Source organism: Amblyomma americanum, chromosome 3 (genome assembly GCF_052857255.1).
Source record: "Amblyomma americanum isolate KBUSLIRL-KWMA chromosome 3, ASM5285725v1, whole genome shotgun sequence".
Classification (NCBI taxonomy): Eukaryota; Metazoa; Arthropoda; class Arachnida; order Ixodida; family Ixodidae; genus Amblyomma; species Amblyomma americanum.
In genome coordinates, this window is record NC_135499.1 from 168,891,983 (window position 1) to 168,903,970 (window position 11,988).

General features: G+C 46.1%; 1 protein-coding gene across 1 annotated transcript; it reads right to left on the bottom strand.

The window, feature by feature from the left end:
* Positions 1-1,486: 1,486 nt before the first annotated feature.
* LOC144125381 (uncharacterized) lies at positions 1,487-11,988 on the bottom strand. The gene is made up of 6 exons (XM_077658711.1): positions 11,799-11,988; positions 7,588-7,690; positions 7,414-7,499; positions 5,996-6,103; positions 4,693-4,746; positions 1,487-1,784 (listed from the first exon to the last, which is right to left on the bottom strand). Exons 1-6 carry the CDS (start codon positions 11,868-11,870, stop codon positions 1,617-1,619), a joined length of 591 nt encoding a protein of 196 aa, XP_077514837.1. The 5' UTR covers positions 11,871-11,988; the 3' UTR covers positions 1,487-1,616.

Below are 11,988 nucleotides of genomic sequence, written 5' to 3' on the forward strand. Positions count from 1 at the left end.
TCATTATTGACATCATCACAGCTTGTTTTTGAAAGCGACCAGTGGCTGAGATACCTGTTTTTCATTTTCAGGCCTGCTGTAGCTTATAAAAACTTTTTCAGCGAATGTGGCCTCTTTGTCATTGGAACGCTGTAATCTCTCGATACAAGGCAACGTCAATGTGTCCTCATGACCGAGTGGAGTGGCTTGTAGCCCAGTGAAAGCACCAAAAACTCATTCATCGACTTCACGGTTTCAAGCTTGTGTTAATTCGCCACCGATGACGTGTGCGTTCAAGGTGCAAGCCTTGCCACCAGTGACCCGATCTTCGCCGTTGCTCGAGTACCTTCCTTGTCTCGCGCGGCGCGTTGCATCCTTTAGCATGCGCCAAGGTGCATACTTTTCAAACGGAAAGTTTCGCGAAGTTCCCCTCAGGTTCGGTGTCATGTTCTCTGCTGTCCCAGGGCGATGTTCGCCAGAATTTGCCTAGAGCTATAACATTTCATACATTTATTAAAAGCTAGGGAGGAGATTGGCCTCAAGTAGTGATTTGTGAAGTGTTTTATTGGCCAGGACCGAGTCTCGGTCATCACGCGGGCCGACTTTGGTGCGTCCAGATACAGAAGAAAGAAAGAAAAGCTTGGCTTGTGGAGGCCGGCCGCATTGTACGCTCCCTTTTTTATTTTCCTGCATGTATTTCTTCAAGCATTACAGGTGGTGAGGGTCAGTCCTTTCGAAGTGTTCAGAGTTGTGAATTGAGTTGCTGATGAGTTTTACAACGCGAGACATTAAATTTGAACACTAGGCCTGCTCCGTGTGCATGAAGTTTTTCGTTAAGCCTACATTCTTTATTTAAGTATCGTATTTACTCGCATATTGGTTGATACGTCGTATAGGTTGACCTCTGAACTTCTGGACTCGAATCCAAAAAGAACGTCGTGTAGGTCGACCAACAAAATCAATGAGGCGACACCATGGTCGCCGCAGCGCACGTCACTGATTGCAGATGTGACGGCGCTGTATGCATGCCTTCTCTGCTTCACTGAGCAAGGCTCACTTTTCGGCGAAATCGAACTTCCGTGCTGCCGCGCCATTTTTTGGCGCTTGCGAACGCAATTCAACGACGTTCGGGAAGTATGACTAGCCACATGGGGGAGAAGCTTCGTTTTTGCGACGAGGCCACTGCAGCCAGCACAACCTTTTGTGCGGAAGGCTGAAGGCGTATGGTTGGAAAGTCTTTCCACAGCCGCAATAGCATCGCTTCCTTTCTGCGTTTATAGCTGGTTTTGTGCCTCGCCAGGCCGTGATCATATTGGCCGAGTCCAGAGTTTAGAGAGCGCAATTTTGAAAAAAAAAAAAGAAAAAAAATCAAGTCGACCTATACGCGAGTAAATACCGTAGATAACTAGAGACTCGCTGGCGTTAACTGCATTTATTTTGCGATTTTAGTTGCAAGAAGCTCTTTCATATTATTTTAGTCCAAAATGCGGCACGCAAAATATAGAACTGCAGTGTATTTACGCAACGCACACCGAAAGTGAATATCCGTCCTCGAGTCCATTCAATGCCCGAAGTAGCAATACTTCTTGAATAGCATTATTTTTCTGAGCCAGGCTGCCCTTGACGCATTGTGCTGGTCAGTCGATTGAGGCACCCTGCTGGCTTTCGGGGAGCAGCGACGCGTCCTGCTGCTGCTGCTGCTGAGTGGTCGAAGAGGCGACCACCTTGGCGGAAGGCGTCGGCTGGGCTGTGTTGAGCGGCTTCACCTGCTGGTAGTAGGCGTGCACTTGACGGGTGTAGTGTCCCTGCAGCAGCATAACGACACGCCGACGCCATCGCTGCACGATGCCGGCTGCAGCCTTAGAGGACACTTAAGGTGCCTTTCAACACTGAAGTAATGCAACAAAATTTTGGAAGACTGTCATCCAAGGTGGGCCAAGGAGCTCTTGGTCGAGTAACAATGCCAACGCCGCTTTGGAACACTTTACCTGTAACCCCAACCATCCAACCAAGCCACCAGGCTCTTATTAGGGAATTTGCGCCGGCCTTTTTGCACACCATTACTACATGCTGGGCCGACACAGTGCAGTTATAGATTCGGTTGTCTCGGCGGACAAATGTGGTGTATATTATTCTGATCTTTGTGTGTTAAATTGGTAGGTACATCCATTCCGGGAGCATCTTCCTTCGTTCCTCCTCTCCAAGCTTATGCATACGCATCTACGTGTAGGTCACTGTTTCTAATGAATGTCCTTCACTTCTTGCCCTCAGCTGTCTCCACAGGCAGCTCATAAAAACCCCAGGAAGCTTGTGTGTTAGAAGTCTCTTCTTGTTTTAACACAGCGGTAATTTATTTCATGTAATGCAACTGCAAATGGAGTGGCACAGGGCACTCACTACACTGGCACAGGGGGTATTCACGTGAAGTCATGGGTGCCATTTTGTTGTCCAGCCCTTGACCGGTGCAGGCCGGAGCAAGTGGCGATAATCCCATTAGACACGCTTGGGTCATTTCGCTGTGCTTCATGGACAAGAAAACGGCGGCTGTGACATCAGATAATACTATTGATAGGTCCGCTTTTCAAACCGGTGCATATTGTGCGGTGTTTTGTTCGCGAAAACATAGTTGTGAAATTACTTCACAGAAAGAAAAGGTGGACAGCTGTCGGCGTGGTTCGCCATTACGCTTCGCATAAAAAGGATATATAGGGACATACGTTAACTGCACGACTAATTCAAAGCTTTCTTCCAGGAGGACATTGCCTTTTGGTTTTTACGCCTCCCAAATGTTACAATCGATGGAGTCGAGCTTAATTCATGAGCTCTTTCATATCGAAATGTCTGGTCATATCGAATCAGTGATTGACTTTTTAGAAATTCAGCACTTAGAAAAAGAAAGGCTCAACATACTTTCCATGTGTGGAGAAAAATATTGTCGGCATTTGAATATACCTTAGCCCTGCTCACATTGCCGACTACAGGAACAACAAACTGTTTTGCCTCAGCGATGCCTCTAACTGGTTGTTGGGGAGGAAAATAATTTAATCGCTGTTTTTATTGCAGTTCTGGCACAAAAGATATAAACCCAAGAATGAAGCGCCTTTTCCCCTTCCAGCCAATGGCGTCGGCTGATTCTCATGGGCCTATTAGCGTGACAATGCAGGGAGTGGCAGATGAAAGGGGATAATCCGCTCCCTCCATGGTCCAGTCCCTTCCCTGCATTAGCAGGCTCATGAGAATCAGCCGACGCCATTGGCTGGAAGGGAGTCCTTTCATTGAGAAAAGCCGCTTTGTTATTGAGATGTATCCAAATATAGTAGCATTTGTAGAACTAACCATGGAACATATACAGTATTCATGAAAATACTATCATAAGGTGTTGTAAAACAGTAATGTCTTACGGCAAAAAAAAATTTGATTACGGGCATGTATGGTCTTCACAGGTCTCACGGACACAAATAGCGCTCCCAGCAGTGCACAATCTCCTCTCACCCATTAAATAACTGCGGCAGTTTCTAATGGAACATTATTTTATGTTCCGACACCCGAGTGTACGTCCTGTTGTGTTTCGTCCTCGGCCCATGTTCACTTGCGTTAGTACTGCGTCTAGAAGCGCACGCGGTTTGTGGCTATATGCCGTTCGGTTGGTGAACCTGAGGTCGCCGGTTCGATATCGGACATGGCAGCTACATTTCTATGGATGCGAAATGAAAATTTCCCGTTCGCTGAGATTTAGGTGCGTGTTGAAGAAACTTTGGGTGAGCATTCTATATTTGGATGCAACTCAAGAACGACGTGTTAACTGCCCCTCAAAGGAGACCCTCAAGCCAATAGCTTCGACCTGTTCTCATGACATTGTGGTAAACCCTCCTTCACCGGCTAGCGTGAAATCGCAGAGATTGGCAGGTGAAAGGAGATCGAACACGGCTTCATTGGATTAACCACGGCTTCATGAAAATCGGTCGGCACCATTGACTGGAGGGCATCCTTTGACAGTCATCTGCCGCTTCATTCTTGAGCTGCATTCGACTATAGCCTTGTTCGTAGCTTCGCTAAACCCTAGGTGGTAAAAATAATTAACCCATACCACTCCATCTCTCATAGCCAACTGTGTTTTTCTTGCACATAGAAATTGATATTACAACATCAGTCAAAATCGTCGCCACCCTTGCATTCTCTTTTCCCTTTCACTTACGGTTATCATGGTTATACTGTAAAGAGATTTTTATGTGGGCTGTGAGGAACGTTGTATAGCGGGATGCTTCTAGGGTAGTAGGTAGTTCTAGCACTGCCTGATAGCCGTATGGCTATGCAAATGTGCTGTACAGTTGCACTTTACATAGTTGCCGTGTTTATCGTACGGCGGAACTAAAGCTCCTTATTTCAATCACCTGGAGCTGTTATTAGCGCACCCAAATCTCTGTGGAAACAGGGTCGCCGTGTCACTTTGAAGGGTGCGGCAGGGTTGAGGTAACTACTCCACTCAAAGCAAAGCAGCTAGTAGCAGCGCGTTTACAAACTATTCACTTTTGTCCTTCACTTTTTCGCAAAGTTCCTTGTACAAAAAAAAATGTTGGAAAGGCTGGGGGGAGGGGGTGGGGATGTTATAGTTCAAGGCTTGGATTTGGTGCAAAGAAAAGACCATAGCGACTTAGCTACCTTAGATTAAGCATACGAGCTTTACATTGTTCACAACATAAGTGGTGCACTTACCTTGATAACAAGTATGGCAGTGGTGAGCAAGACCACACGGACGAACAAAATTAACTGAAAGAATATTGAAAAAAGAACGATTAGTTTTTAAAAAATCATTTTGAGGGTTGCCGCCAGGGTTCGTAGCCCTTGGCTGCAAGGCAGAGCACAGTTGAATATCGCAAAAAAAAAAGGATTCGCTGCTTCGAGGTTTTGCTCTATCAACCTATGGGAGTTGGGGGGGGGGGGGGGCATTCCTTGGACAACAAAAAAAAAAGGATGGTATAATTAATGTAGCAATGCAACAGACGTGTATGATGACACAATAAAACAACCCGTGCTAACGTTTCTTGTCGTCCGGGCCTTGTTCTCGTATTTCGTCCATGTCTGCTGCGCTGCTATATTAACTGTAGCAACTAGCCCGCCCAAAATTAATTAGAACGGTTCAAGTACAACGCCGCCGGTAACGTGAGCATGATGTCGGCGGCGCCGCATTTGGGGATGTCGGCCACGAAGTGGCTATCAAAGGCATTTTTAATGTACCCAGCTCAATGAAACTTCGCCTGATATAGATTGTTTATACTGCCAAACAATGGAAGTTACGATTGTTTGCCTCAGCAAATACAGCTCTCATATTGAACCCAATTCATCAAAAACCGCGTTTAATTTTTGACTGGTGTTTCTGCCAACAGTGTTTCTGTCGTCGAATGCTTGTGACGGTTTCATGCTTAGCAAGCGTATGCCAAGGCAATTGATGGTGCCCATTCTTCCTCAAATTTTTTACTGCGTTAGCATTAGAACCCCCATGTCGAGAAAGTCTGTCTGTCCGTCCTTATGAGGGCTTGGTTGGCAGGTTTGCAATGTGTTGAGACAGACATTCCTCTCTCCATTCTCAGGGGAGAGGAAGAAGAGGGAAGACGAAGAGAGGGTAGGAGGCGACGAGTGGTGGGTGGGGGAGAGTGGAGAGGGGGCATTGGCGTGTGGCATGATCGATTGACAGACTGGATCACTCTGCCCGCCCTCCCGGTCCATGGACCCGTCAGCGGCAGCGGCTGCTCCATCCGGATAACACATGCTTATGCATACTCTGCCCCATCAATCGAATTTAGCGTTTTATAATTTTTTTCTTCATTCTTTCTTCACTAAGCGTCTTTCGCTCGCTGTAGTATATGCGTGGAATGGAGGTGCGTCAGTCCGTGCTACTATGTCTCGTGTGAGCAAAAAAAAGTAGAGGCATTCGGAAAACAGATTTCGAAGGACTGTACTGTATACATGCGGCGGCGATATGCAGATGCGAGCAAGAGGAGAGGTGGCGCAAGCTCACGTTTTCTGCGGTGACCTTCCAGGCGACAGCGCAGAGCACCAGTAGGCCCTTGAGTGAAATGCAGAAGCTGCTCCACCAGGTGAACAGCTGCATCGCCAGCCGACAGTTCTGCGCGACAAAAGATTTGTTTTTCTTTGTACTATTTTAAGCGAACTAACACGTCCCTGAGCAGCAATAGAAGTTAAAACCGTACAAGTTATTGTTGCTGCCCTTTCTTATATAGTTTTAAATACAGAGCTGCATTTATATGGCTGGCATATCTAATTTTCATCCACTTTTGTGGCTGCGCTCCGCGGCAGCACTTTAGAACCAACACTACAGGGATCCCCTAAGTAACAATTAATCCAGGTTCAAGCTCCTTAAAAACATGCACTGTCATATACATGTCCAAATGGGTGGGAGGTGAGCTATATATTATAGTGGTGAGCTTAGAAGAAGGCGTACTAGATGAAGGAGGCGAAGTTATGATACAGGAGCTTATGCAATTTCACTTGAAATGCGTTTCTGCAACATTTATACCGAGCGTTTTGCTTTCGTATTTGCAAATTTTTCGTCAAGAAATGATGCAGTACTCGAGCAGAAGCTGTAGGAGGAGTTTCAGGCTCGAGCTTCGTTTGCAAATCTTTTTTTCCTGGATGTCGTCATGTATTATATGCTATTGGCTGGTAAAACAGCAGGTATTTGTAATAACGCATGTGAACAAGCTTTGACACTTCAAGAGAACAAGCGCCGATGAAAACACCGTACGTGTTCATGTTGTTCGGCAGAAATTGCAAAAAAAGTGCATTGCACGGAGGTCAACTCGAAAGAGCACATGCGCCAGGCTCTCCGGCGTCGCAGCTAACTTCCTTGGCAGCGGCCGTTGACGTCATGTATCACCCAGTGACACTACCGTGGGCGTGTAGGCATGCTTGTGCGCGTTTTGGATTAGAGGAAAAATTTCGGTGCCCGCACTGCAGCTTTTTAGCAAAAACTTATGGTGCGCAAATACTACCCTCCATCTGTAAGTTGCCCATAAATCAACTGCTGCGGCCTAAAGGGCTTAACGAGTCCAGCCCACATGTTCCTGGGTACGAGGCGTCGAGGCATTCTGAGCGCCTACAGCGTGGTACTTAATTGCGACACACTGCCATTTATCGCAACCTGCGACAACTTTGTGCTAACTTGTGCATTGTAAGCATTGATCATACTGTAGACTTTAGAAAACTCTGCTGACACGGGAAATTCAAACTAGTGTGCGCTGCCATCCCCAAGAAGGTGAATGATTGCAACAACGATACATGCTTAAAGAATCTCAGGTGGTTGAAATTATCTGTAGCCCTCCACCACAATGCTAAACCCCGTAAACCAAACCGAACCTAACATTGCAGCTAACGCAGGGGTCTTCGCAGATCGTTTACGGTTGGGAGCTGACTTACATCTTCTATTCCGACGAGAAGAAAGAGGTCCGTGAGGATACTTGTGTAAGTAACGACGATTCCAGTTATAGAAACCACAAAAATCTCTGAAAAAAAGAAAAGAGAAGCATTTCATGGTAATCGGTGAGCTGGTGAAATAAGATGCACGTCAATCGACTGAACGGACATACAGACCTCCTGGCGCGCTGTCGATGGCTTGAAGTTTCAGGTAAACTGCTGCGTCGTCACTTTTAATGATAGCAAATAGGCACGTCATCAGTGCTATAGTGTTTACAGTCTGGAAAGGAAAATATGGGAAAGTTTGTTACTTCTCGTAGCCCATTTACGCTGGAGGGTTGACATGCATAAGATAGACATAATCAAGGGTGTGGTAGAGTTAGTGTCAGATATATACAAGTCCGGGATTCTTGGGCATCAATTTCAATTGTGAGGTAGCTTCGCAGTATTGTAAGGTGCTGTTATGGAAAACCACAGAGAATGTTTACTACATTCGAATCAGTGCGAAAGCACGGTTTCTTGCTACGTAGAAGACGACGACGAGCGGGCAGTGGCGCGGGACGGGGCGCTCGCGCTAGGCCAGCTACGGACACGCAAGAGACGATTTTTCCCGGGTCAGAACCACCGGATTAGTGCCACGTAAAAGACAACGAAGAGCAGGCAGTGCCGCGGGACAGAGCGCTCGCGCTATAGACCTGCATGTTTGCAAACAAACGAGGTGGCGCTGCAGTCGCTAGCGGGCTGCTCGCGGTAGGCAAAAGGCCAGGGAATGGCGTCGCGGAGAGGTGTTGAGCGCGGGTTTTCAAGGCTTGTAGGCGTGTTTCCAGTTTCTGCAAATCACAGCAATGGTTTATGCTTCCAACTTAGTAATTTCTCGAAGTACACGAGCTCGCGTTGGCAACGTGCGGCGTATTCAGAGAAATAGTTTGCCACCGTGTACTGTATATATGGTTAGTAGTAAACATGCAGAAAGCGTTTCAGCCGTTGATTTATACGCTAGGCATTGAATAAAATAAGTTTTGACACTCTGCACTAGCCGGAATGATTTTACTTCGGGGCAGTAGGGAGGCGAAGTGCTGGCGTTGTTTCGGCGGAGCAAACGTGCGCTCAACGTCTGTTGACATACGTGTTGCGCTGTGCGAAAAGTGGGGACAGCATCGTGTCCCCGATCTCCCTTAAGCGCTGCTTTTAGCCGCATGATCAAGCACCAGCCAGGTCGACTTCTCCTCTTGCTTAACGGGTCGATTTAGTGAAAATTTTTGATTTCTGGAATTATTTTCTTTCCTAGCCCTGTAGTCTTGTTTCGTGACGAAAAATTATAGCGAAATATACAGTACAAATTTATAAATTACGCTGTTTAGATGTGTGGTCGCCGAAAATTGTGAGGTAATTTCTTTGATTTCATTGCCGCATTTCTTTGGCGAAAGCGAAGAGGCCATAAACGAGGGAATAAACTTAGTAATAATTGGTTTTTGGGGAAAGGAAATGGCGCAGTATCTGTCTCATATATCCTTGGACACCTGAACCACGCCGTAAGGGAAGGGATAAAGGAGGGAGTGAAAGAAGAAGGGAAGAAGAGGTGCCGTAGTGGAGGGCTCCGGAATAATTTCGACCACCTGGGGATCTTTAACGTGCACTGACATCGAACAGCGCACGGGCGCCTTAGCGTTTTACCTCCATAAAAACGCAGCCGCCGCGGTCGGGTTCGAACCCGGGAACTCCGGATCAGTAGCCGAGCGCCCTAACCACTGAGCTACCGCGGCGGGTGGAATAAACTTTAAGGTTCGTTTTCTGACCCCTCACATTTTCTGCGACTGGCATCACTCACACCTTTGTAATTCCGTAACGCATGAAAATAAAATGATTCCATTTGTTGCAAACTATTGCTGAGACGTTGAGGAGCGTAATAAATTTCTCGATTTTTTTTCCTACGCGTGCAGTACTGTTAATTATTTTTGTAACAAACGTTTTCATGTAACTATGCATTCATAAGTACTGATCATCTAAAAAAAGAACTAATCGAGTCATCACACAGAACAGGGCTTTGGTAACTTGCTGGCATAAAAAAAAATTGCGCACTTTCTACTCCATTATTTAAGACACTGGGGTGCCTTGACGAGGGTACTAATTATAACTAACCAGAACTGCACCACGTATAGCTAAAAATAAAAGGCTTTACCGAAACAAGAGTAGCAGTTTCATATTTGCACCAAGTTTGGTTACATGTCGCATGCATAAATAACGAAAACTTTTCATTGCCGCGGCCCCTCTCAATCATCGCGATCGCCACGTGTCTGTTAGTATAGCACGCCTGCGGCATGATTCTTTCCAAACGAGCTTCGCGACCATGTACTACCTCATGAAACGTGACACATGCATGGTGCAGTGAAAAAGCATGTGGCGTTTAGCACACTTAAGGTACGCTATTCTAAGCGCGCCAATGCGACCGTACAAGATTGACACAACTTACCAGACTTCTTTCTACTCGAATCAAATAATTCCGTAGGTCATATAAAGAAAGTTTCAAGTAAATAATAAATGCCATAAAACGCGCCATTAAATCATGCTGAGCTATTAACAAAAGAACGCATTCTTTGGGGGCGAGTGAACCTGCCGGCGCCCGGTGCACACCAGCTCAAGGTGATAAATACGTGTGCAGCTACATGTGTCCTTTTTTTCCTTGCGCAATTATCAGCCTACTATCCTGATGTTCAGGTGAATGAACGCAGTAACTTGCATGCTATTAAGTGCATAGAGCACGACAGTGCCGATCGACTCCCAGACTTCGCGCTTTACTACCGTGGCCCATATTGCCTGTTAGCCAGTTTCTTAATACGGTATTTATGCGCGAGAAACATATCGAGGCTAATTTAATTTTCCTTTTATGCTACTACGCGGATCCAACAGTGACGCTGTTGGTCAATACATGCTGCTGCTGCAGTGCACAGGCATGATATGCTGCCGCCTCCTTCACCCCGCGACGTCACGAAGATGCGGTGGCGCTGATGTCAGTAGCGACTTTCTCATGTTAGGCAAAACAGGTTCCGTCTGCCCGTGCCTACCGCAGCTGCCGCAACAGACAAAGAGACAACGGACGATTTTACTCGGGGTTAGGACCCATCAAATTAGTGCTTACGCACTAAAAATATTGCAGGTAATGATCCATTCTCCACCACAAATTAAAGTCTGCTCCACCCCATAAAGCTGTTAGCCTTTTAACACACATATAAGACATATAAATTCGAATACGCGAGTGCATCATGGGATTTATTCTTGAAAAAAGATGGTACCAAAAAAAGCAATCCGCTTCATGTTCAACAGTTATCAGAGGCATACTTTACCGTCCGATCCCATGGCCACAAACTACATTGAAACCTTGAAAAGGTGAAGAGCACCCGCCAGGTCGAAATTTCTTTTCTCACTATATCGCCATCAGTTTAATTTCAACTCCGGTGATTACCTGCGTGTACGCTTAACCCAACATACCAGGCACATTCATGACCACAGCCTAATTACGCCATACTTTGTGGAGGCGAAATTCTAGAGGCCCGTGTACTGTGCAATGTCAATGCACGTTAAAGAGCCCCAGGTGGTCGAAATTTCCGGAGTCCTTCACTACGGCGTCTCTCATAGCCTCAGTCGCTTTGGGACGTTAAACCCACGTAAACCAAACCATCCATTTTTCATGTTTTGGCTATTCTCAAACTCGGCTGTTTCACGAAAAAGGGCAGGACAGGGCAGGGCAGTACGAGTGCTCTCGGGACTCTGCCCGCAAACTCACAAGATTCTCAAGTCCATGCCAACACAATTCTCAAGCCATAAATAACTCGTTGTAACCCACCATAAGCAGAAACAATAATCACATTCATGCGTACAGCAGCATTCGACGCAAACGCAACAATTGCAAACCACAACTTAGATCAGCGAGCGCTGATCATCAGCATTACAAAGGGTGTAATCGCCACTGATATTTTCTCCTGATTTACGCACTTTTATCAACAATGTTTTTCAAGGGTTAGGAAACAGCGCATTATTGCGTAATTGACATGAACGATGGTCATTTTTTTTTTTCAGCGGTTTAGACATTTAAAATAAGCCGCGCTAGAATTAGAGGGGGAAAACGAGTAAAAGGGAATGAAAGAATAGATTAAGATCAAGATGAGGACACGGATATTGGGAGGGCATATAATATGCAAAATAGTCGTTGCAAAACAATCAAGGGGAAAAAACTGTAGAGCGACAGAAAGCCGGGTGAAGACGAGAGGTTGGGAAATTTGCTGGGACAGCTAGTGCGATATAAAGACAGTAGAAGTTTAAGAGAACTCGATTGGGTGCTGGTGTTGATGATAATGATCATGATGATAAAGGCTTTTTGGCTGCATACTTACGAAAGACGCGCTTGCCATGGTTTGGATGCTGGGCTTGTCGGTTAACTTGAGATATGACCAGCAGGCGCCCATGGTTTTGCTCCTTTAGGGGCTGAAGAAATCTCGCAGAAAGTCGCTGAGCCTATTATCTCCTTGAAGGTCCGAATAAAAAGCAGAGAATTAAGTGCAAGTCCTTGATTTGGATTGTTGG

Coding starts and splice junctions, on each gene's coding strand:
- LOC144125381 (XM_077658711.1), bottom strand. CDS start 11,870: ATGGGCGCCTGCTGGTCATATCTCAAGTTAACCGACAAGCCCAGCATC. Junction 6,104..7,413: donor TTCTCGTCGGAATAGAAGAT/GTAAGTCAGCTC, acceptor TTTGTCGCGCAG/AACTGTCGGCTGGCGATGCA. Junction 1,785..4,692: donor CTGCCATACTTGTTATCAAG/GTAAGTGCACCA, acceptor ATGCTGCTGCAG/GGACACTACACCCGTCAAGT.